Source organism: Dipodomys spectabilis, unplaced genomic scaffold (genome assembly GCF_019054845.1).
Source record: "Dipodomys spectabilis isolate Male_0828 unplaced genomic scaffold, ASM1905484v1 ptg000115l, whole genome shotgun sequence".
Classification (NCBI taxonomy): Eukaryota; Metazoa; Chordata; class Mammalia; order Rodentia; family Heteromyidae; genus Dipodomys; species Dipodomys spectabilis.
In genome coordinates this window covers 16,629,306-16,654,852 of record NW_024870792.1, presented here as the reverse complement: position 1 = coordinate 16,654,852, position 25,547 = coordinate 16,629,306, and the positions used below count along the sequence as shown (strand labels likewise).

At 39.6% G+C, this 25,547-nt stretch overlaps 1 protein-coding gene across 1 annotated transcript; it reads right to left on the bottom strand.

Annotated features, from left to right (window-relative positions):
- Nucleotides 1-2,916: 2,916 nt before the first annotated feature.
- Nucleotides 2,917-5,807, bottom strand: LOC122115000 (tetratricopeptide repeat protein 30B). Its single transcript, XM_042688290.1, has one exon. The coding sequence runs from the start codon at nucleotides 5,600-5,602 to the stop codon at nucleotides 3,605-3,607; it is 1,998 nt and encodes a 665-aa protein (XP_042544224.1). The 5' UTR covers nucleotides 5,603-5,807; the 3' UTR covers nucleotides 2,917-3,604.
- Between the last annotated feature and the right edge of the window lie 19,740 nt (nucleotides 5,808-25,547).

The window sequence follows — 25,547 nt, the reverse complement described above, 5'->3', positions numbered from 1 at the left end:
ATGTGGCTTTATTTTTGCCACTTATTTCTTCTTGAGTTGCTCTCTTTTGCAGTTAGACTGAATGCCAGTAATAACATACTGTTTGATAAACACTTTGGTCAAAAGGGACTGAAATATTGCTAAGCAACAGTGAGCCTCAGGCCCAGTCACCTCATAATGTCATTCCCTCCCAAATGAAGGCAGTTACCTGTGAAGCTGCGGCCTTGAGCAGGAGTAATATGGAACCAAAAGGCTTCCCTCAAGCAATGACAGTGATAATTTCTCCAGAACCTGTTGCCAACCCCTACTGAGATGACTTCCTTTAAATTTTGAAAGTCTTTATTAGCCCCTTAAAGATGGATTTTGAGGTCATTGAACCTTTTTTATCTATTAATCCTTTCACTTCTTTTCACCACTATTCAGCTCTTGATTGGTGTATTGGGACTAGTGGTCTGGCCTAGTCTTTTGGTGACTCTGAGAGCCAAGGCTTCTGCCCTAAAACTTCAGTAACACAAACATGCTCAATTCTGTATGTGCATATGAAGATCAAGAGTTACTAAGATTACAAATACTGGCGTTATATATGATCCTTTTAAAACAGACTGTTTAGCTATGGAAAATATTAAGAAAAGACCCAGCTGCTCAGAAGGCTGAGATCTTGCAGTTCAAAGCCAGCCTGGGCAGGAAAATTCATGAGATTGTTATCTCCAATAAACTACTCAGAAGAAGCTGAAGTTCAGAAAAAAGCTGGAAGTGGCACTGTGGCTTAAGTGGTAGAGTGCTAGCCTCGAGCACAAAAAGGCTCAGAAACAGTGTCCAGGCCGAGTTAAAGCCCAAGGACCAGCAAAAAAAAATAAATAAATAAAAACTTTAGAAATATGGGGGGAAAAATATTTCCTTTTATCAAGAAAAGTGCTTCCACATCAACATGAGTGCTCTTAGAATAAATATTTTTGTCTGAGTGTTAAGAATTGGGGGGGGGGTGTCTTCTAATCAAATAAAAATTATGGGGGTAGCCGGGCACCGGTGGCTCATGCCTGAATCCTAGCTACTCAGGAGGCTGAGATCTGAGGATCCTGGTTCAAAGCCAGCCCAGGCAGGAAACTCCATGAGACTCTTAAATCCAGTAAACCACTAGAAAACCAGAAGTGGCGCTGTGGCTCAAGTGGTAGAGCACTGGCCTTGTGTTGAGCAGCACAGGGACAGCACCCACGCCCAGAGTTCAAGCCCCACGACCAACAACAACAAAAAAAGATTTTGTGTTAAATTCATTTGTGTTTTTGAATCAAGAAACATATAAGTGTCGGTTGAACATGAGATTAAAGGACATATACCTAAAAATAACGATAGTACCCAAGGAGTTAGGAATTCACTCTCCCAAGTGGTTCCAGGCCTCAGCTTTAGGTTTGTGGTTATATACATTACTAGTAGCCATCTGAATACAGTTGTTGCTTCTCTGGAGAGTCAGGGCATGCCATGATTGAACATTTCTCACTTAATCAGTGATGTGAGCAGTCAAGAGTTCCTGATATCACTGAACAGGAAATCCCAACTGCCTAGCAGCAAGGGATTAAAAACTTCTGAAAAGGTTTTATGTTCTAAACAGCCTAACTACATATATACAAACCACAAATACACATCCATGGATAAATAGTGACTGAATAAAGCCTATTTGTCAAAAGGAAATTGGAAAACATTTGCTTTTGAGTGGTTAATATTCCTTAATTTTTTTTTAAAAAAAAAAGTCATTTGGTTTAGAGTAAATAAGGGGAAAACAATTTTCATGTTGAAAATAAGATTTCAGTTCACTTACTTTCCAAACCTTAAAAGCTTGAAATTGGAAGGGGCACAAAGATACTGCAGCAACATTTTTAAGACAGAAGTTGTTTAACAGAGAACATTTCCTAAACATAGAATGTGCTCTAGGACGTACTGAAGATGCTGCTAAACATTTTCTTCCAGATAAGGGTCATCCAATCTTTGGTAAATGAAAACAATCATTAAAATTAGAAATACTACCAAGCACAAGTGGCTCACACTGTAATCCTATCTACTCAAGAGACTGAGATCTGAGGATCACAGTTCAAAGCCAGCCTTTGCAGAAAAAAAGCCCACGAGACTCTTATCTCCAGTAAACCAAAAACAAAAAAACAACACACCAACTGCCAGAAGTGGAGCTGGTGCTCAAATGGTAGAGCACTATCCTTGAGCAAAAGGGCTCCGGGACAGTTCTAGGCCCTGAGGTCAAGCCCCGGTATATACACACAATTAGAAATGCCATAAATCCAAAACCACTGAATTTTACAATAAGTCTTCACAGTAATTTTCTGATCTAATAGAACTTGAGCATTGAATAGTTGGTGCTCATGAGAGACTGTATCGGGCTTTATATTGTATCTCTATGGCTAGTTTCTAAAGGAAAAAAAATCGTAATTATGGAACTGTATTTCACTAGAAAGTGATCAGGCTGAATGAAAAAATATTAATTTTGTAGGCTAAAAATCAGCAATTTAATGGTTGAACTTGCTTCTTACATTTTTTTTTTCAAAGCCAGGTCAGATTGGGGTTACATTTTTGGAAAGGAATAAGGGGCAGAGAAACAAGTATTAAATCTCTTACGGGTTTCTGAAACTAACATTTCAGATCAGAAGAACCAGGGATACCAAAGAATATTGGGGAAAACAGGGAACCAAAAAAACTATTGTGGGTTGTGGAGTGAAACAAATACTGAATCTGTAAGAATTGTCTTTTTCAATGACAGGTGTAAGAGAATAGTATAAATTCTTCTTACCCCAGTCACAACAACATGGACAATACTGCATTTCCTAAATTACAAATACAACTGCTGGAATACTGAGCTCTCAAGTTTTATTTATATCTTGTTCATATATTCAAATTACAAATGTACAAATGTAACAAAAGAGAACCATGGAAATTTCTTTGGTAATCTTTTATTATCTACATCACAGCATGACAGTTAAGTGAACAAGACTTCCCACTGAATCCTCAACAGTAAAAGAACCATTTAAATAAAGCATTGTTTCTGGGTTGCTGTGCTGGTACATACTTGTAATCTCAAAACTCTAGGAGGCTGTTTTTCAGGCCAGCCTGAGCTACATAGCAAAACCCTATCTTAAAACCAAAAACATTGCATCTATTTTGTAAAACACTGCCAAGACATCCCAAATTCTAAGAATATACACATATTAGTACAATTAAATGGCTAAATTGTGAGGCTAGAATAAACATTCCCAGAAATGATTAAAAAACCCAGATCATACATATTAATTTCTAAGGGTTATAGATTTAGTGTCTGATCCCTGAATAGTGCAATACATGTGTAAGTTCCTCAAAATCAACAACAAAGCAAAAAGATAAAAAGAACAGTGTTAGAAATTCTAATAAACGCAACAGTCCTGCTCAGTCCAGAGCTTTTCACAGCTTCTGGAGTAAGATCACACAATATTGTATGAAAAGTTAAAAGTGAAAGTTTTATCTTTTGTTATAGTGGTAAAGTGTACAAAATTTAACATACAACAAATATAAATATTAAAGACTAACTGCAGATAAAAAGCACAAAACTCACAGAATGAAGTCATCATGATTAACCCATTATCCAGAATAACTACATATTCCACCCTATAATTTCATAAATTAAAGCTCTTAACTGTCTGGATTCATAAGTGACTGTATTCTTTCCAGTATGCATTCTTTCTTCTTCCAAGGGTTGCTCTATAACAGCAGGTATATTCCTACCAAAAACTTCACAGTGTTCTAGAAACTGAACACATTCTTCAATAACATTGTCACGAAGCATGATTGTGTGCTTTGACATGTTCTCTAGTAAGGATACGAAGCACCTTTTGGCATAATACCAAGTATCAGTCCCTAACTTTTTATTATAAGGTTCCAAGCTTTTGATAACTCGAGAAATGCCAAAGTCATAATTTCCTTTGGCACAATAAAGTGTTCCTATCACCAAATTCACAATGCAGAGATGGTAGATTTTCTTGTCTGGGTCATCATAGGACAGGTGCTCTTCTTCCTTTTCAATCTTCCTCATCAACTCCTCAGCTTCTTCATTTTGACTGGTCATAATGTAGGAAACACAGAGGTTGGCTAACACAATAGCACTGACATTCAGGATGTTATCATAATGCTTCTTGACTATGGGCTCATAGAAACCAATGGCTTCTTTGTATTTGTTTTCCTGCATGAAAAGGACATGAGCCACATTCAGCTTCCACACATCATGTTCATTACAGAATTCCACGGACTTGCGGAAGATCTTCTCCACCATTGAATAATTTTCAAGGTTCCAGTAGATTTTTGCCTGGGCCATCAACACAGGAATGTACTTCTCAAGGGCATCATCATATTCAATCAATGCCTTTTTAACAAGGTCTTCATCTCTATTGTGTCTTGCTTCTTGTACTTGTATAGTGAGTTTCCGGAGCTGTTCAGTCAGCATCCCTGCTAGCCCATCAAGCTTAATGAAAGCCTCTTCAGGAGCTGTCTGGCAAGTGATCATTGCATCCAAGAAGTCATAGAGATAGGGTGTGAGGAATTTATAAGTCAGATGTGCATTCTCTGCCAGGACATCTGCTGCCAGATCAAAATACTCATATTTACAGTAGAGCAGTAAGAGGTTGCCAAAGGTCTCTGGGGGAAAGGGATTCTGTTGCAGCAAAAACTGTAGCTTTTCAAAGCCCTCTGTAGGCCTGGTGTCCATGTTCATGAGTGCCTGGTTGTGCAAGGTCACAGGGTCCAATTCCTCTTCTGCCCTAGGGGGCATGTCAGTGAGGGCTTCTTGAGCAGCATCAAAGTTTTTCAGCTGGTATTCTATGGCTGCCTTGAGGTTGAAGGCTTCCACCAGAGCAGTCTGGTGGAGGACTGTGGTGTTGCCCACACTGCGAACATCGATGCCCTCAGTGGTCATGCCCACACCCAGCTCTGGGTGCTGGCGAATACCACGCTCAATAATGTCGGCTATGTGTTTCAGAGCTGGAGCATAGTGCCTATTGCTGTAATAGGCCAGGGCTAAGTTGTAGGAAAGGTCAGGCTGGTAGCCCGAGGCCTGCAGGGCGGCAAAGAACTTGGAACAGGCAGCTTCATAGTGTCCCTCCTTGTAGAGCAAACAGCCCAGGTTGACCTGGCCATCAGTGTCATTCTCGCCCCCTCCCTCCTCGCCAGCCTCCCCACCCAGCAGCTGCTCCACCAGGCTCCTGGCCCCTGGCAGGTCTCCCTCACTGTACTTGATAGCAGCCTGCAGGCGCAGGACCCGGTTGTGGTAGGCTGGGTTGTCGAGGAGGAGGAAGGCGATGCGGGTGGCCTCTGGGTAGAGGCAGGCCTTGTACAGGGCCTGGGCCTGGTAGAGGCGGTACTGCTCGATGTCGGGGTAGAGCTGGCCGAGCTGCTCATAGCACTCGGCGGCCAGGGCGAACTCCTGCAGGCGGTAGTAGCAGTAGCCGAGCAGGGAGAGGCCGGCGCGGCTCTTGGGGCTGCGCTGCAGCTCTGCGCCCAGCAGCTGCACGGCCTCGGAGTAGCGGGCGTCGCGGATGAGTCTGTACACCACCGCCGTGAACTCCCCGTCGGGGATCTGAGCGCTGCTCAGCCCCGCCATAACCGCTGGAGAACTGTGCTTACTCGTTTCCACGGCAACCGGCCAACCGGAAATGGGCGTCGGTCTTGTTACTTTGCAGCGGCAGTAACCGGTTCCGAACCAAAGCAAACCACTAGCAGGAGCGTTTCAGTCTCTTGGCTTAGTCCTCAAAGACTCCAATTAAGAAGTGCCGGAGTGCCGAGTAGAGAAGACATTCCTTCAGGCCGTTCAGAAGCGGATATTCCATGTCCCAGCATGCACCGCTTGCGCGTACTGTTCCACCGGATGTTTCCGCGTTGCCTTGTGGGAGATGTAGTTTCTGCGTTTAGGACTCGGAGACTCTCAGGGGTGGTGTCTTCTTAAGGGATATAGCGAGTTACTCCTTTAGAATTCTCTTTTTTTGCTCCCCTGAAGATACGCTTTCCTAGAACAGAATGGTACATTGACCAGGAATCTTTTATTTGGTGATACCCATAAGGTTTGGAGAGAAGAAGAATGTGCTGTGGATCTTCAAACTGGTACTGCTACGAATTTTAGATCCAAGCATTTTCCACCCCACATTTTCCTATATACTGAGTCTATGATGACATTTAAATTTGGCTATTCCTACTGTCTTCATTTTCTAACTTGCCCTACTATGTACTAAGATAACCTTATCTTTACTGACAGTGAAAAACACACAGCTCTCTTAACCCTTGCTCTCATCTATGTATTTTAACTCTGCTCCACTTGAATAGTCGACCTTGTGCGCTGTGACTAAGAAAGATGCGGATATAACTATGCTCTCCGAGAACAATCGGGTTCTCAACCGACGACACCAAAACAAAGAATTGTCTCATCAAGTCAATTTTTACTTTTGTACAGAAGGATGCACCATCACCCGAAAACCAGCAAACAAAGCATGGGGGCTGCTCCTCTTTTATCTCTAAGGCAGCACGCCCTGCCTCTCTGCTGGAGTTGCCCTCTGCTGCAAATTGGCTAGTTTGAAAAGGGCAAAAAAACTTTTTTCATATCTAAATGTGTCTTAATTAATGGGAACAAATATCTTAACAGGAATAAGGTGTAACTAAAATGTAATGATTTTATCACAGGACATCTTAACAGAAGCAGAATAGGATGCATCTAAAATGCAAAAAACAAGGGCCAAGCCACCTGATCAAAACACGAACTTTTTAGGGAAACATTTCTCCCAAGATTGACAGAAAAGAAGTGATCCACTTTAATACAAAAGACATCTTTTCTCACAGATCGTTAACTTTTACTTGTCATGTTTTTAATGATCCTTTGGAATATTATTGAGATGATTAAAAGTGTATTTCTTATTTATTTATTTTAAAATCATATTGTTTACTTCCTTTCCACCCATACATTCTTAGTTTGAAGAGCTAGACTGTACAAGAAATCATTCGTACTTTCTTCTGTTCCTTTTTCATCTGTTTCAAATAGATGTTCTAGATTTCATGTTATCAAGGCTTTTAAAAAATATACTTTCAAGTCAGTGGTGTCTGATGGGACAGAAAAAACTAGGGACTTAATCATCTTATAGTAAGATCACTAATAAAATCATATCCATAGATTTCCCAGTCTGGACACTGTACAATTTGTGAGAGCTTAAATAAAAAATTTAGTCAAGTATTAGAGTATTCGATTATATGTGTGACTTTCACAATATATAATCGTCACTGGTTCCTGGGGTAGATGTTTTCTTCCAAATGTCTTTCATTGTCTTCACTGGCCTCAGCATTGTAATCAATCTAAGTCAAAGCATGTCTTCATTTTGCAATTAAGTACTAAACAGCCAATATATTTAAGCTCCCTCCTTACCAGTATTTCTGCATATAAATCTTTCCATGTATAGAATTTTGAATCAACACCAACCATTTTTCATGACACTTCTCGCATATTTACATTCTAATTTTAATGACCCAAACTTGTATATTATGGTTCGAAAATTGGTAGATCAGAAAGGTTAAATAACTTTCCCAAGACCCCAAAGGTAGATGGGAAATGGCTGAAGCATGTTATCTAAATACTAATTTTAAAAAGCAATGGTAAGTAATGAATTAACTCATAGATCATTCATGGATCCAGCCTGGAGGGAATATTAGTGACTTTTTCAAAATGTTTTTTTCCCTATTAAAATGACCAACCTGTTTGGGGCGGTAAGAATTTGTACTTCCTGGAATGAGTTGTAAGTAAGTGGTAGGGAGTAGTTAGTAGAGGATGCTGTAAGTTCTTGTCACCTGTTACAACTAGAAAAAGACATCAGTAGGCATGTAAATCTATACTACAAAACAGCTGACTTCTCATATATTCTGCTCCCTTGCTTAGAATTGCTGTTTTCTTCCAGATATGACCAGACAGACTGGTCTAGTATCTTTCAGATACTAGAATAGACTTGATATCCCTACTACATGAATACAAAGAAAAGGACAGACTTCAAGCATTTCAGAAGGACTGAGTGTAGCTCATGACAATTTTGCATGATCACTAAAGGAAGCTACTGAGGAAGGCCAGCCCATGTCCAGGCTTCTTACAATTTAACCTCCAGCTATAAGTCTTTATAACTTCTATTTTAGACTTCTCATGCTCTTCAATCCAGGAATGAATTGAGGCTTGAATACGTGGATTGAAGGATGTTTATTAGCACTGTTCAATGATCAGGAAGTAAGGGAAATATCTTCTCTTTATTTTAGCCTGAATTTCTCTCACCCCTGGAAACAAAGTCCAAAAACTCTGTATTTTAAAAGCTTTGATCTTGAACTGTTACTTAGGGTAAATTGCTTTTAAGTTAAGGTAAGAGAGAACAGAGAAGCAAGAAATTGTCTTTCATGTCTTTCTGTATGTTGTGCAGAGTTTGATTTATATTATGAAAATGTTCACCTTCAAATGACTTCTCAGAAATGTATGAAAAAAAATAATGAAAGGACTATCTGCTTTCCCCGCAATGTCTTTGATCCCTGTAGGAATCAGCTGGGGTTCTCCTCTTTGAGCTGGCACCTGTCTATGAGCATGGCAGCTGAGGTGGGTGAGAGGGAGGCTGTCTGGCTTCCTCCTTATTTCATGGGATGCTGCTCTAGAGGCCTGGCTTGAAAAAAACAGGACATTCGGTTTAGACAGATGGAGGGCAGGGTCATTTTCAAAATGAAATGAGTGCACCAGTCACACTGTGAAATTGGCATGACCATCACTGCTGCTGTGAGAGACTGATTTTTATTTGCTCTCAGATTGGCAGTTGGGGAATAGATTCATTTTTTTAGGGGGCAGGGAAGGCGAAAGGAAGCCCTTTAATTAACAATTGAAATTCTGGAAAGCAGTAAACTACGTAGAGTATAATAAAGTATCATAAAGGATCATTTTGTTTGCAGTAGGATCTTGAAAAGCTGGAGCAAAAAGTAAGTAGTAATATTATTCCCAGCAGTAAGAAGGCATTTGGACTTTCCAATAAAATGATTTAGTGCTTCATTGAAAGTAATTAGGATTCCAGGAAATGGCTTCGGACTCAGGGTATATTTTGCTGAATAAGGGGAAGCATATCAAAAGAATTCCATTTAGGCAAAATGTAATGGTGGAAAGCATCATGTTTGATTCTTAGAATGCTTATGTTGTGACTTCCAAAACGTAATGTCATTAAAGCTCATGTGGATTCTTTTTGGCAAACTCTTGAAACTAAATGCAAGTGACTGGTTCTTGTTTTAGAAAATGAATTTCTTATTGTTAGTAAATGTGGCTTATGTGAGCAGTTCAACCATACGGTCAAAAATGTTCCTTCATAAAAGAAAACCTTTTTTAGAACCATCTTCTAGCTATTATTTCTATTATTTCTGTGTCTCATATTTATTCCAGACTTTTTTTTTTTTTACATTGCTGGATTGGGAGATTCAGTGTCCTTACTTTTTCCAGAGTTCAGTTACATTCACTGAACTGACTTGACTGATCTTCCTGCCACTGCCTCCTTCATATACCCTCCCAAGTATCCAAAATAAGAAGAAAAAGAATGATTTAGCACTAAATCAGTCTTGTAGTTCACTGATCTTTAGGATAGTCTTGTTCAGTATTTAAAACTTTTTGAAAACAAAATCAACAACAGTTAGGGAAACATTTATTCTTAGATGGTTAGAATTTAGTCTCATTATGAGATTTAATTCTTTGTCAGGCAATTTTATCTCTATCATTATTTTGTTTCATTATTTCTTATTTTGGGGAGTCCTAGGGTTAAGTTTGAACCCAGGGCCTCATGATTGCCAATTAGTTGCTTTACCCCTTAAGCCACATACCCAACTCTTTTTCTTTATTTATTCTTCCAATAAGGTCTCACATTTTTTGTCTAGGCACACTTGGACTGCAGTCATTCTATCTACAGTCTCCTACAGAGACTACCTACAGAGAGAGATTATAGGTATGTATTCTCATACCTGATCTGCCATTTATTTATTTATTTAGTCGGTCATGGGGTCTGAACTCTGGGCCTAGGCATTCTCCCTCAGCTCTTCAGCTCAAGGCGAGCCCTCTACCACTTGAGCCACAGTCACTTTCAGCTTTTTCTGCTGAGGAATTGAACCCAGGGTCTTGTGCATGCAAGGTAAGCACTCTACCACTGAGCAACCTTCTCAACCCCCCCTATTATTATTTTAAATTAAATAGCAATATATTTCCTTCTTAAGATGCCTTTCCTTTGATTTTTTTACTCCTAGTATTGAGTTTGTTTGTTTGTTTGTTTTTGGGTCCGGTCGTGGGGCCTGAACTCTTGGCCTGGGCTCTGTCCCTCAACTCTTCAGCTCAAGTCTAGCACTCTACCACTTGAGCCATAGTGCCACTTCTGGCTTTTTTTCTTTTTGCTTATGTGGTGCTGAGAAATCGAACCCAGGGCCTCATGCATACAAGGCAAGCGCTCTACCACTGAGCCACCTTCCCAGCCCCTAGTGTTGAGCTTTGAACTCAGGGACTCATGTTTCACTTGTCTCTTTACTCGTGCTTGGCACTCTACCATATGAGCCATGCCTATATGTCTGAATTCTTTTTACAGGTTATTTGAAGGTGGAGTATAAAGAATTTGCCCATTCAAGTTGGTTTCGAATCTCGATTCTCAGATCTCAGCCTCCTGAGTAGTTAAGATTAGAGATGTGAGCCACTTAGCACCTGGTTTTATCTTCCTTTTGAAAACCATTTTCTAAGGTATATCCAGCAAGGCAGTTGTACATACTGTCACTGCTCAGAGCTTTATAGAGAAATCAGACAAAGCCCATAACATGTTAGGGAAAAGCCAAATGAAAGCTTATGCTATTTGGGACAGGCTGAATGGCTGGTCATTTGCAAGCATTTTATATGGCTCTCTGAAACCAAAAAAAAATAGTACGGATGTTATTATCCAAGTTAATGCTATATAATAGGAGAGAAGACACAGTTATGGGTACTACCACTGAAACATTGATTTTACACTGATAGAGTATGCTGTGGGATGCTCTGCCAGATGGGGATTTAATCAAACTTGCATATCTTGCACAGTTCTCACTTCCAAGAGACAAAAATTGATGGCTATCATCTCTTTCTTCTAAAGACTGATACTAATCATAGTCAAAACATTCTGGATGCAATACTGCTGTTAAAATTAAAATAATAGATGGAAAATGTCTTTGCAGTCCACAGTCAAAAGATAAGATTCCTAAAAGGAATATGGCCTCAGTGATTAAGAACACTTTTTCCCCCTTGGTTTTCAAATCTTTTTAGCTGCTTTTCTCTATCTATCTGCCTGTCAGCCTGTCGGTCTGTCTGTCTATCTACCTACCTACCTAGAGAGTACTTGGTTATAACACCACCAGGAAAACAACTTAAGAAATATTCAAATGCCCCCTAGGAGTAGGGTAGCCCCCTCCCCAAATATGGCAGAGATCAGGAGAGATACGAGAGGAGGTGGCTTATCAGTGGAGGCTTAAATCATAGGATTCAAGCTGGTAGATCATAAAGAGAATTTTGTGCACACGTTATTTTTGTAAAGCACAAAATGCATTCGTAGAATGTTCATCCTGAGGAAGGTCAGAATAAGTAGGAAAGATTTTTTCTTGCCTCTTTTGTTTGTTTGCAGTGTGCTGGCACAGACTCCCGTTAGCTAACACCTGTACAACACTGAAGTAGTGCAGCACACAGCTGCCCCACATGCTTTCTTTTTGGACAAATCATCTACAGACCAAATTAAGTTCTGCGAACATGAGCCAATAAACCAAAGCAATAAATCCAGCTTTAGTAAAAATGAAACAGGTTAACCACATTTCATTTCAAGCTGTAACTTTCTTAAGTACATTTACATTAGATGTACTTTTAAAGCACATTTGTAATAACTTTTTTCAATTGACAAGCATTCCTTATTCTTTCACTTTGCCCCTGCAGATGACTTAGATCCTTTTTACAAATAAAATTCAGACATTTTATGCTGGGTGCCAGTGGCTCATGCTGTAATCCTAGCTCCTTAAGAGGCTGAGACCTGGAGAATTGTGGTTTGAAGCCATTATGAGCAGAAAAGTCCTTGAGACTCCATCTCCAAATAGCTCAGTACCATTAGTAGAGAGAGAAATACTGTTTTAGTTGCTAGTGGTAGGACTGACCTTGTGGATACTGGTCTTTTTTTGTCATAAATTTTGGTTAGCTGCTTTGACTATAGCCATTGTGCTTTACCAAGTGGTAGAGCACCACCAGCCAACTGGGAAAGCCAAGTAATAAGATGTGTTCTATATTATTTTTAGACTTATAGCTTTGGGATTTATATAAATGAGATTGCTTCATCAAATGAATTATCTTGATATAAGCCTGGTATCTGTGTTAGAATACAAAATTTTATAATAAAAAGATTTACATATTTCTGTTCTAAATCCATCATCTATCATATCCTGTCCTGGTAATTAATCCTGTTCTTTTTTCCTATTGGTGAGCCACCACTTCCCATCTCTCCTGGTTCTCTCTAATCCTAGCACCCTCACTTTCTCCAGCACTGCTCCTGGAAACTCAACATTTCCTTTCCTTTAAATAACTTTGTCTGACCCAGTCCATGCCTTAAAGACCACAATTGGAATAGTCAAAGTGGCTAATGAAAATTCTTGACAAACAAAAGACAGGTACACAAAAGGTCAGTTCTACTACTAGCATCCAGAACACTATTTCTCTACTCTTACTAAGACATTGGGTAAAAAATAAATCATGAGTGTGAAGGGTGAGAAGACTCTATTTCCCTTATATTTATTTTGAGCCAGGTCAACCTGTTAGCATCTTATTTTTGGGTACCACAATTAAAGGAAACTGCTGGCATTCATGAACATATATTGGTATTCTTTGATGGAGCTGTATCCTCTTCGCAGTGAGTTATATGAACTACAAAGGGAAACCACTATAGAAGAAGGAGGGAGATTTGTTTTATCAGGTTAGTTGGAACTCTCTATGGCTGCCTTTTTGGGTCCCTCCAGAATTGCTAAGCAATCAAGGGAGAAAAGTGATTGGTTTAGGGCAGAGGCATTAATGAGCTGGACCATGAAGAACTACTCCATAAGGCAGCCTCACTTTAAGCAGTAGCATCTGTTATGTAAAGAAGAATGCATCAATAAATGATTTTATGCTTTTGTCTTTACAAATTTGATAGAAAAACAGTGACTTCCTGCCAAGGAAATAGTTGTATTACTTGAGGTAGACTATGATAAATTTCTCTTCCTCATTTTTTCTTTTTAATAACTAGCTTAGTAATGTTGGTAGCTTATAAATGAGAATACTTGGGAGCATTATGAGGATCAGAGTAGACCCGTTGGGAGAAGGACTATGAACTATATTAGTCTATTACAACTTCGTATAATCTAAGACCACAAACTTTTATTGCCCATTGAGATATGCTCTCTAAACTATCTCCTATTTCCTAATTATTTTGAAATTTTCAAGAGAAGGTTGAATGTACTCACCATAAAGAAAAGATAAAAATTTAAGATGCTAGACTATGCATATTTGATCATTACTCAATGTTTATGTGAGCCAAAATATCACAAATCTAACAAATGTACAAACATTATGCATTAGCAAAAAATAAAAAGACAATGAATTTAAAACAAAACCTACCACAAGTAAAAACTTCCCAGAAAAGAAAAACAAACAAACATCATCACTATAGAAAAAGAAAGACAGCAACCCAGACCTTTCTTTAGGAAGCCACATCCAGTAGCCTAGAATCTTTTTTTTATTAATTTTTTCATTGTGAAAATATCATACAGAGGGGTTACAATTACATGAGCAAGGTAATGAGTACATTTCTTTTTTCTTTTTCTTTTTTTGGGGGGGAGGGTTATTGTGCAGCCTTTACTGTTTGCAGAAGCATATGGAAATACAATATAGTTAAAGGAAAAAACAGCAAGAAGCAAACTGATTATATGCTTCCAGATATACAAAGAAAGAGACTAGAAAATAAATTACCAAATAGTAAAACATAGTAGAACATTTCCAGGTTCATGCATTTCCTCCTTCCTTTTACCTTTTGCCTTTTAATGCATTTCAAGTTCTATTTGATGAGCACAGGAATACAGTAAAAGCAAGCTTCTTCCCCCTGCCTGACCCGCCATCCCTCCCCCTCTCCCCCCCTATCCCCCCCGCCCCGCCCTGGCCAAAGTTGTAAAGTTCGTTTTTCAACATAACATCTTGTATATCTCGTTGTTGTAATGGGTTCACCTGTATCCCTATTTAAACAATTTGCTTTTTTCCCTTCCCCTCCCCAAATTATACCAACATCAAATACAGTGAAAACAGGGGTTATAACGTGGGGGAGGGACATAACAAAGCAACAAAGAAATCATCTTATAAATGTGTTAGAAACCATAGCAAGGAAGAAAAACCATTTGAGTCCTTATCTTGGGGTTCATTTCGCCTAACATCAACTTATCTGACCTTATCTGCGTGTCTCAGACATGTACTAGTTATTGCAAATAAGGAAAACCATGGGACCTATGTTTCTTTGGGCCTGGCTTACTTCACTTAATATAATTTTTTCCAAGTCTTTCCACTTCCTAACAAATGGGGCAATGTCATTCTTTCTGATGGAGGCATAGAATTCCATTGTGTATATAGACCACATTTTCTTGATCCATTCATCTACTGAGGGGCATCTGGGTTGGTTCCATATCTTAGCTATGGTAAATAATGATGCAATAAACATAGTTGTGCTGGTAGCTTTAGTATGGTCTTGTTTGTGATCATTTGGGTAAATGCCCAAAAGTAGGATTGCTGGGTCATAGGGGAGCTCTATGTGGAGTCTTTTGAGGACCCTCCATACCACTTTCCAAAGTGGTTGAACAAGTTTACACTCCCACCAACAATGCAGTGAGGTTCCCTTCTGTCCACATCCCCTCTAGCATCTGTTGTTATTAGAGTTCTTGATTATAACCATTCTAACTGGGGTGAGGTGGTATCTCAATGTTGTTTTGATTTGCATTTCTTTTATGGCTAGGGAGCTTGAGCATTTCTTCATGTGTCTATTGGCCATCCTTCTTTCCTCTTCAGAGAAGTTTCTCTGTAAGTCTTTAGCCCACTTTTTATTGGGCAGTTGTTTCTTTGAGGATTTGTTGTTGGGGGATTTAATTTTTTGAGTTCCATGTATATTTTAGATATGAGACCCTTTTCCATTCTATGGCTATTGAAGATCTTCTCCCAATCCATGGGCTTTCTATTGATCTTGCTAGCTATGTCCTTTGCCATGCAGAAGCTCTGAAACTTCATGCAATCCCATTTGTCCAACCTTTCTTTGATTTGTTGTGTTTCTGGGTCTCTATTAAGAAATTTTCAGCCTTTGCAAAGGAGACCTAGGGTTTCTCCTGTTTTGTCCTGTAATGTTTTCTGGGTGTCTGCTTTGACTCTGAGCTCTTTGATCCATTTGGAGTTGATTCTGGTGCAGGGTGATATATAAGGATCTAGCTTTAGTTTTCTACAAGCGATTAGCCAATTTTGCCAGAACCATTTACTGAAGGGGCTGTCTTTCATTCATTCTATATTTTTAGCTCCCTTATCGAAACTTAGCTGGCTATAGATGTGCCAGTACCAAGCTGTTTCAGTTACTATGGCTTTGTAGAGTTTCAAATTTGGTATTGATCTTCCTCCAGCATTGTTCTTTCTATAAGGATCACTTTTGCTATTCAGGGTCTTTTATTGTTCCATATGAATTTTTAGATTGCCTCTTCTATTTCCTTGAAGAATGAGGCTGGAATATTGATAGGTATCACATTGAATTTGTAGATAGCCTTGGGAAGTATTGCCATTTTCACGATGTTGAGCTGTCTGATTCAGGAGCATGGGAGGTTTTTCCACTTTGTAAGTTCTGTTTTGATTTCCTTTCTCAGGTTTTTAAAGTTTTCATCATGGAGGTCCTTCACTTCTTTGGTTAAGTTAATTCCAATGAGTACATTTGTTATCTTTGTTTCCCCTTACCATCCCTGCCATCCCACCCCCCTTCCAAGTTGTAAAGTTCGTTTTCCGACATAGAATCTTGTACATTTCATTGTTGAAATGGGTCCACCTGTATCCCTATTTAAACAAGTTGTTTTTTCCCTTCCCCTCCTCAAATTATACCAATATCAAATACAGTGAAAACAGGGAATATACCATGGGGGAGGGACATATAAAGCAACAAAAAAAACCCACCTTATAAATAAGTTAGAAACAATAGTAAAAAAGAAAATCCATTTGAGTCCTTATCTTGAGGTTCATTTCACCTAACATCAACTTATCTGACCTTATCTGCTTGTCTCAGACATATACTAGCAAGATCAATAGAAAGCCCATGGATTGGGAGAAGATCTTCAATAGCCATAGAATGGAAAAGGGTCTCATATCTAAAATATACATGTAACTCAAAAAATTAAATCCCCCAACAACAAATCCTCAAAGAAACAACTGACCAATAAATAAGTGGACTAAAGACTTACAGAGAAACTTCTCTAAAGAGGAAAGAAGGATGGCCAATAGACACATGAAGAAATGTTCAAGCTCCCTAGCCATAAAAGAAATGCAAATCAAAACAACATTGAGATACCACCTCACCCCAGTTAGAATGGTTATAATCAAGAACTCTAATAACAACAGATGCTGGAGGGCATGTGGACAGAAGGGAACCTTACTTCATTGTTGGTGGGAGTGTAAACTTGTTCAACCACTTTGGAAAGTAGTATGGAGGCTCCTCAAAAGACTCCACATAGAGCTCCCCTATGACCCAGCAATCCCACATTTGGGCATTTACCCAAACGATCCCAAACAAGACCATATTAAAGCTACCAGCACAATTATATTTAATGCAGCATTATTTACCATAGCTAAGATATGGAACCAACCTAGAGGCCCCTCAGTAGATGAATGGATCAAGAAAATGTGGTATATATACACAATGGAATTCTATGCCTCCATCAGAAAGGATGACATTGCCCCATTTGTTAGGAAGTGGAAAGACTTGGAAAAAATTATATTAAGTGAACTAAGCCAGGCCCAAAGAAACATAGGTCCCATGGTTTCCCTTATTTGCAATAACTAGCCTAGAATCCTAGTGACCTGTATAGAGGTAAAAACTGCCAGCACTGGGTGGCCTCAAAAAAAGCAAATCTGTTTGTTGAGTTGACACTTTTTAAACTTGAAACATATGTTAGCTATTTTTATGGCAATTAAATTGTTGAGGAATCTGAGAGGTGAATGTGCAATAAAACCTTTCACAATAAACCATGTGGAAAATCAGAAAATCATCTTACCCAACCCCTGGAGGTCAAAAGCCACAGTAACATGTTGCCTTAGACCACAAAGAAGAATTAAGACTCTTTTAGACAGCTTGTGTTTTCCTTTTTATAGACTGACTCTCCAGATATGGGGAGGAAGGGGAATTGTGTGACATGGCAGAGGCTGGGGAAGAGTGGGGAGGCCTCACTTACCAAAGTGAACCTAGGCCAAGTGTTGCCAGTAACTTCTAAAACAGTGTCATTTCTAGGCCACCCTTTTCCATCTTTGGGAGATATTCTTCTGAAGGGGCATAAATTCATAAGATCATTCAATGCTTTTCTTCAGGACCAAGAAGTAGGTAAGATTTCTAGCATAACAGGAGCTTGCAGTGAGAACTTTGGTATTAGGATGATATTTGCGGTATTATGATAATTTTTTTATTGAGATATATGTATGGAACACACTGCTTGAAAAATATGGAAGGGATCCTGTTTATTTTCTACTGAGAAAATGTAATGGTCTACTTGGAAACACATATCTGTGAGACTTCTGGAACTGGGAAAGCGTGAGGGAAGGAGTGATAGTATCTAAAAAGTAATGTACTCATCACCTGACTTATGTAACTGTAACGCTCTGTACATCACCTTTATAATGACAGTAAAAAATAGCTCTAGGATACATTCCTGGTCATTTTCACTTAGAGAATTTAAGTATAAGTCATTTAGCTAAATGAGTCTAGAAAGTCATTATAATTAAAGGGGGAAAATATCGAGCCCTTCCCCATAACAAAACCATTTGAAATTTCTCAGTAGCTTCTAAAGAATGACTAGGAAGTTTATTTCATTTAAATATTTTTTATTATATTTGTTGTAAAGGTGATGTACAGAGGGGTTACAGTTACGTAAGTGAGTAATTAATACATTTATTGTCAAACATTATTACCCCTTCCTCATTTTTCTCCCACTATCCCCCCCTTTGCAGGTTCCCCCTTCCCACATTATAAAGTTCATTTCCAACCTAGTGTCTTGTGAGTACATCGCTGTTGCATTGGCCCGCCCTTTGTCCTTCGTTTCACCATTTTGTTATTCCCCTTCCCCAAATCAGCTGAAGGTATATATCAGATACAGGGTACCAGAATAAAAAACTGTGACAAGGGGCTGGGAAGGTGGCTCGGGGCTGGGAAGGTGGCTCAGTGGTAAGAGTGTTTGCCTTGCATGCATGAGGCCTGGGTTCGATTCCTCAGCACCACATAAGCAGAAAAAGCCGGAAGTGGCACTGTGTCTCAAGTGGTAGAGCGCTAGCCTTGAGCTGAAGAGCTCAGGGACAGTGCCCAGACCCAGAGTTCAGGTCCCACGACCGACCAAAAAAAAAAAAACAGTTACAACAGATAATAAACCAAAGAGGGAGAAATGAAAGAAAAAAGAAATAACTTCACACAGTACATTAAAAACAACAACAGCAGCAACAACAACCTCTTGTTTTCAGTAAGTTTATTTATTTTTTTGGGGGGGTTGTCTGGCCATGGGGCCTGAACTCTGGGCCTGGGCGCTGTCCCTCAGCTCTTCAGCTCAAGGCTAGCGCTCTACCACTTGAGCCACAGCGCCACTTCCGGCTTTTTTCTTTTTGCTTATGTGGTGCTGAGGAATCGAACCCAGGACCTCATGCATGCAAGGCAAGCGCTCTACCACTGAGCCACCTTCCCAGCCCCAGTAAGTTTATTTCTATTTGATGTTTATTTTGAAATTTTCTGTCATTTACATGTATTTTCCCCTAAAATAGGCTTCTAATAAAGTCAGCATGTTATTCAGTTCTCTTTACGGTAAAGATACCGTACAGAGGGGTTACAGTTACATGAGTAAGATAATGAGTACATTGTTACCTCCTCCTTTGTTTTTCCTGGCCATCCTTTCCCCCCCGCATCTCCCCAACTCCTCCCCGCTCCATAGTGAGTGTCTTGTCAGTTCTCTTATCTTTTCTATTCTGTTTTTTTTCAAATCTGAAATTTAGAGCAAGTGAAATTTGAGATTTAGTGCTAAATAACAATAATTGCATGTTAAAATGCATTAGAAAGAAATATCAGGATGATGTTAACAACCAGCAGACTCCCAGGTCACAAATCTCACTCTTTATTTTCATTGTGTGATGGTTCTGTGTAAAGAACAACATAGGTATTCAGACCCTGCTTCATGACCCAGGGTGCAATCACAGATCAGTTCCAGAGGAATTAAGATATATGGGTGGCACCTTCACAGTGGGATTCATTGTGTTGAAGAATGGCTTATCAACAATGGATGTGTAGATAAATCAGCTGGTCAGTGGAGCCACTTGTCACTTCTCAGCTGGCTGTTGTATGTGACTAGAAAACTGGATTCTACCATTCTTGGAGAAGACTTCCAACATTTTGGTGTGGCACCTTCTGTCCAGCCCCATTGGGGTAGATTTTAGGGAGCACTGGACATAAAACTTTCATGTTGCAGATAGACAAACTAAAGTTTGTGGAGGTAGGGGGTGACTTTCACATTACGCAAACTAGAGAGAGTGAGATCACCTAGTTTAAACCCCAGTTGTCCAAACTGAATAGATACATGAGTTGGTGCTAGTCTTTTATCTAACCTGGATTTACTTCTAAAAATTATACTAAAAATTGGTATAATTTCTGTTTGGTCTCAGTACTCTTCTGTTCTTTCCACTGGGCCGCTTTTCTTATTTCATTCATTCTCTCACTCATGAATTCACTCAATAGTGAAGAATATTATTTGGAAGCAGCTGCTCAGTAGGGATCCTATTTCTCAGCCTGCTTCTCCTGCTCTTCTAACCCAAGCCTGTAGCTGGGGCCAGTTCTTACTAATGGGATGTAACAGGAAGAGAAGCTTATTTCAGAAGCAACTGGAAAAATAACTGTCATTTCTATTCTTTCCAATCTACTGAAAGGAAAAAAAGGGTGCCAAGATAAGAATGGCAGGGGCTGGGAAGGTGGCTCAATGGTAGAGTGCTTGCCTTGCATGCCTGAGGCCCTGGGTTCGATTCCTTAGCACCACATAAGCAGAAAGAAAAAAGCCGGAAGTGGAGCTGTGGCTCAAGTGGTAGAGCGCTAGCCTTGAGCTGAAGAGCTGAGGGACAGCTCCCAGGCCCAGAGTTCAGGCCCCACGACTGGACCCAAAAAAAAAAAAAAAGATAAGAATGGCAAAGGCCAAAGGCAGAAGGGACCTAAGTGTTAATTAATCCCATTAAGGATGTTAGATGAACAACTGTATATATACAAGAACTTTTTTATTGTAGTTAAGCCTAATATTACCCTGATGAGTGCAATCCAGCAAGAGGCAGCTACGGAGTGCTTATTATGGACACATCACAATATAGGCCCAGTCTTGCTCTACAGATCAGCAGGGAAGGATAAGAAACATAGGTGTGCACACAATTGTCATATAGTGGAATAGGTATCTTGCTAAATATGGCATGTTATTAGAGAGTATAACCTGGGCCTTTTCAGAGAAAACTTTCATCAAAGGTAATATTTAAATTAAACTTGTGGTGTTATGAACTAAATGCTTGTGTCCTTCCCAAAAACCCAGGTGAAAGCCATTATGCTACTGTCATGGTGATGGTATTTGGAGATAGGGGATCTTTGGAAGGTAATTAGAGTTAAATAGGATCCTCAAGATGAACTTAGGGCTCTTACAATAAGAAGAAGATTCCTCTCATTTCTCTTGGTGAAAAGAATCCAACTGCAAGGTGGGAAAAGAGCCCTCTTTGACCCTACTTTTGACTTCTAGCTTCCAGACTGTGGGAAACTCCACTGTTTAAGCCCCATGACTTATGGCACTATGTTATGCCACCCTGAACTCTAAGACTAATGGATATTTCTTTCTAAGGGATCAGGCGTTGTAAAGGTCCAGAAATATGATACAGAGTAAGACTTGTTCAAGGAACTTGATGGCTGCAGACAGGATGGTGGAATAAATTGAACTTGGATCTGATAGAATTGCCTCACATTACATTAATGTCTTTGAAAAGGGTTAGCAGAAAGATGGCTTCTGTTATGCACAGCTTGGTAGTGAGCACCCAAGAATTTTGGGTCCTGTGAGACCTTGTTTCTTGCCTAAATATCACCTAAATGTTTAGGTAAGCAGAGAGAAGGGATTGGCCTAGAAATGGTAGAAGTGGCACCTGTAATCTCTTTAACAAAGAAGATATCCAGAAGGATATTCAGCTTTCAGATCAATTGGATTTTACACAGCTCAGAAATCAAGAGAAAAAGATGAGCAATTTGGGGGGAAACTTTTCACTCACTGATGATGTTGTCAAGCAGGCATGGACTTCAGCTCCCAATTTCATGGCAACAGAACATTGTGACCCTTAAGCTTGGCGATAAAAAAACAAATAATTCAGGAATGTGGCAGAACTTCAGGTCTAACACTAGTGAGGTCCTCACTCCAGAGAGAAAATGTATTATTTGAATTCTTATTTCTGACTTGGCAAATAACCAAAGAAAATACATCAGAAATGTCCTAGCCTATTTTCCAATAAGTGTCCTTGATGGAAATAAAAAAAATTGCTTTTACTCTAGATTTTTGTCACCATCAAATCTTCACACAAGAGGGAAGAGAAACAACAGAGACATTCTTCTCCCAAACCTTGTCTAATCTTTTCATCATTCAAGATCACAAAGCTTCTGTGAGAGTCTGGCCTCAATGCTGGGCTTGTTCCCTGTGTGCTTGGCAGAGCAAACAATTCCATTTACCAGCACTCTAGTGAGCATGTGGTGATAAATAAAGCTGCCACCCTTGGCTCAGCCACTGTGTTTAAAACGACACATTGGACAAGTACGTCTCTACTGCTTCTGCTTTTTTCATTAAAAACAAACAAACAAAAAATGGTCTGCAAATGCAGTCAATTTTAATTTCTAATATAAACCTCAAATACAGAAAACAAAATCATAGGTCAGGTTAGACCAAAGTGGATTTGATGATTGGATTGGGAAGACTGGAATGATAAAGAGATAAAGCAATCAAAGAAATGTTACCACATGCATGTGTAAGGTTTCTCCTTTTCTCTCCTTGGAGCAAGATTTCTTTTGGGAAAAGACAAACTTATTAAAGACATAAATGCTGGTAGAGCTATGTCGAAATTAAAAATGTTAAATTTCTAACTACAGAACCTTTGAATTGTGTTCTAATTGTGAATACTAAAAGCTACCTTCCATTCATGAGTTACTGTGTCAAGACCATGCTATGTTCTTTCCTTCATTACCACTGACTTTCTCTGAGCCTGTGAACCTTTACAGATCTCCTGTATGACATCAACAGATTTCTTTTTTCCCATCACACCATTAGCAGAGTCGAGTGTATTACCTATTGAGTACAGAGGCCTAGCTGGATGTCTCTAAGGTGAATGAGTTGACATATACCATCTTGTTACTTCCCAACAAAATTTCCCCCCGGCAGTCAAAGCCATCTCAATCCCATCCCTATATCCTTGTGAATCTCACCCCCACCCCAACTCTGCTCCCATTGTCCATTTGCTGCAATTTCATTACACTTATTCTTTGCCTTCACACTCTCCCACCTATGTGCCCTTGTTCACCCTTGTCACCTTTGACTACATATCTTTCCACCTTCATCTCATATTCTCCAGGTAGACTGAAGTCCAGCTTGATTTTCATATGTGCCATGAATCTTGTCCTGATCATTGCCAAACTAGAATTCATCTTTTCTCTCTTAACCACTCAATGTTCACTAGTAAGTTCAGGAAATCTGTCCTAGCAAGAATGTTTATAACAGCATGGTTATAAAGCAGGATAACTTATGGAAACTGAGGCTTGGTGCAGGCAACTTAGAAATATGGTATCTAAGGGGCTGGGAAGGTGGCTCAGTGGTAGAGCACTTGCCTTGCATGCCTGAGGCCCTGGGTTCGATTCCTCAGCACCACATAAGCAAAAAAGAAAAAAGCCGGAAGTGGCGCTGTGGCTCAAGTGGTAGAGCGCTAGCCTTGAGCTGAAGAGCTGAGGGACAGTGCCCAGGCCTAGAGTTCAGGCCCCACGACCAGACCCCCCCCCCCCAAAAAAAAAATATGGTATCTAAAAAGTTAGAAATGCTATCTTTACTTCAAAGAACAACTGAATGTATTCTTTCCTGAGGGATGCATTTCTCACCCAAGGATTCATAATTGCCTGGCAGGATGCCCCCAAAATGCAGATAGCAGGATGTCTCCTTGTTTCAAGGATAAGGATCTGTTTTATGGCAGGATGCATTCTTACCTGGAAACTCAGAGAATAACACCAGGTGTAGTTAAAGCAAAGATAAAGCACCTAGCTTTGCATAATTTAAAGCCAGGCCCCCTGCCTTTACCCTATAAATACCCAACAACCCAAGGAGCTGTGTGTCTTTTTGGGTGTCTCCTTGTTTGTCTGTGTCTGTGTCTTTGTGTCCTTATGAGAGCACCCACACTCTGCTAGAGTGTGCTGCTGCCTTTCTGTTTGCTTTTTCGTCCCGTTTGTCTGTTTCCTTGCTTGTTTACTTAATAAAGCTCTGCCAAGTTTTCTTACCATCCTGACTTGTTCAGACATTCTTATTCTGTGATCGAAGTCAAGAACCCTAAGTGAAGAGTTTCTATATTTAAAGGGAAGCTTCACTAAACCTCACCTCTGTCCAATGACAGTTATAATAGCAAAAAAAGAAGAAGCAACATAAATGCAAATCAATAGTGTGTCATCTACATGAACTATTCTTAGATATTGTGAAAAATAATGTAATTTTAACTAATGGTGATAGAGAATTATATATTAATATAATTTATATGACTATATATTAGTCATATATATATAATATATATGACTATATATTAGACAGACAGACAGACAGACAGATAGATAGATAGATTGATAGATAGATAGATAGATAGATCTTAGAAAGATGCCCTCAATAGATGAATAAGTACAAGGACTAGTGTGATTTTGAACTTAAAACAGAATTCTAAGTTGCTCTCCTTACTCTTTACCTACCCACCAGAAACCCATGCCTTGAGCTCAGTAATGCTCTGAAATTGTCCCGAAAGTACCGAAAGGAGGTGCTTGTATGCTCACAGCTGCAGACACTGTACTGCATCTGCTCTTGCAAATGCTTTAAGAATTTTTCTTGTTTCACCTTCAGATAGAGCCCATCATGGAAATTTCATTGCTATATCCCAAGCAGTCAGTCTGTGAGCTGACGCTGGCTTCTGTTGGGTAATGGAATCTTCCTGATTCCCCTTTCTCCTTCATTCACCACAAGTAACAAGAGTTTCCCACATACCAATCCTGAGACTTGCAATAAACAATACATGAAATTCTGACTGAAAAATATCTCAGATTATCCAGGTTTCCATTCCCAGGTCTTGACTGGAAGTTTCTTTTTCTATAAGATCTTAGTACTCTGCCCTAGGGTAGATACATCACCAGAGTGCTAACTGAGAATATCTGTCTTCAAAACTTAGCTCTGGAACTTACTACCTTGCTATCTTGGGTAAGTCATTCTCTCTGAGGATCAGTTTATTTGCATAAAATGGTAGTGACAACATTACTTGTCATGTTGCTTTATTGTGAAGAATAAATCCTTCAACTGACCTTCCAAATGAGAAGGGCCTGACATATTAAAAGGATGGCAGCACCTCAGTGGCTGCAATAACTCTTGGAACGAACTCATAGCCTATGCTCAAGCCTATGCCCTTGAGATGTGAGGTAGAAGCCCATTTGTTCACATGTTAAATAGGAGCCCTTTGCTGAAACACGTTCCTGGGGAACTGGATTTGAATAGGCAACTCGCTCAGGAATATAGAGGAACATTAAATAAATTTGCCATTACTCATGCTTCTTCACCGATGACTATTTCTGCAAAGAAGCATCAGTTCTCTAAGTGCTATGACCACTTTTGGTTTTGTGGATTCTTGTGTGTTTTGCCTGTGTAATGGTTTCTTTTGGAGGTGTCAGTTATTGTTATGAGATGCTAACAGGATCTTGGAAGAGCCATCATGTCAAGTACAAGGTTTTAGGTTTTGATCCCTGGATATGCTCCAGGTTTATTTAATTTCTGCCTTCTCCCACTCCCTACTTTGGCCCATAATCCCAGTGGCATTATTTGCATCTGTTTGGAGCATAGCTTTGGAGACAGCCTTTTCTCTCCATCAATGAAGAAGCTGGTGTTCATGGCTGGTGCCATATTCAAATACTTTGTACTGTTTTGATCCCTTTCTTCTGGAGTCAACAAACTAGGTGGGTCTT

Excerpts from the sequence above, each read along its gene's own strand:
- LOC122115000 (XM_042688290.1), bottom strand. The coding sequence starts at position 5,602 with ATGGCGGGGCTGAGCAGCGCTCAGATCCCCGACGGGGAGTTCACGGCG.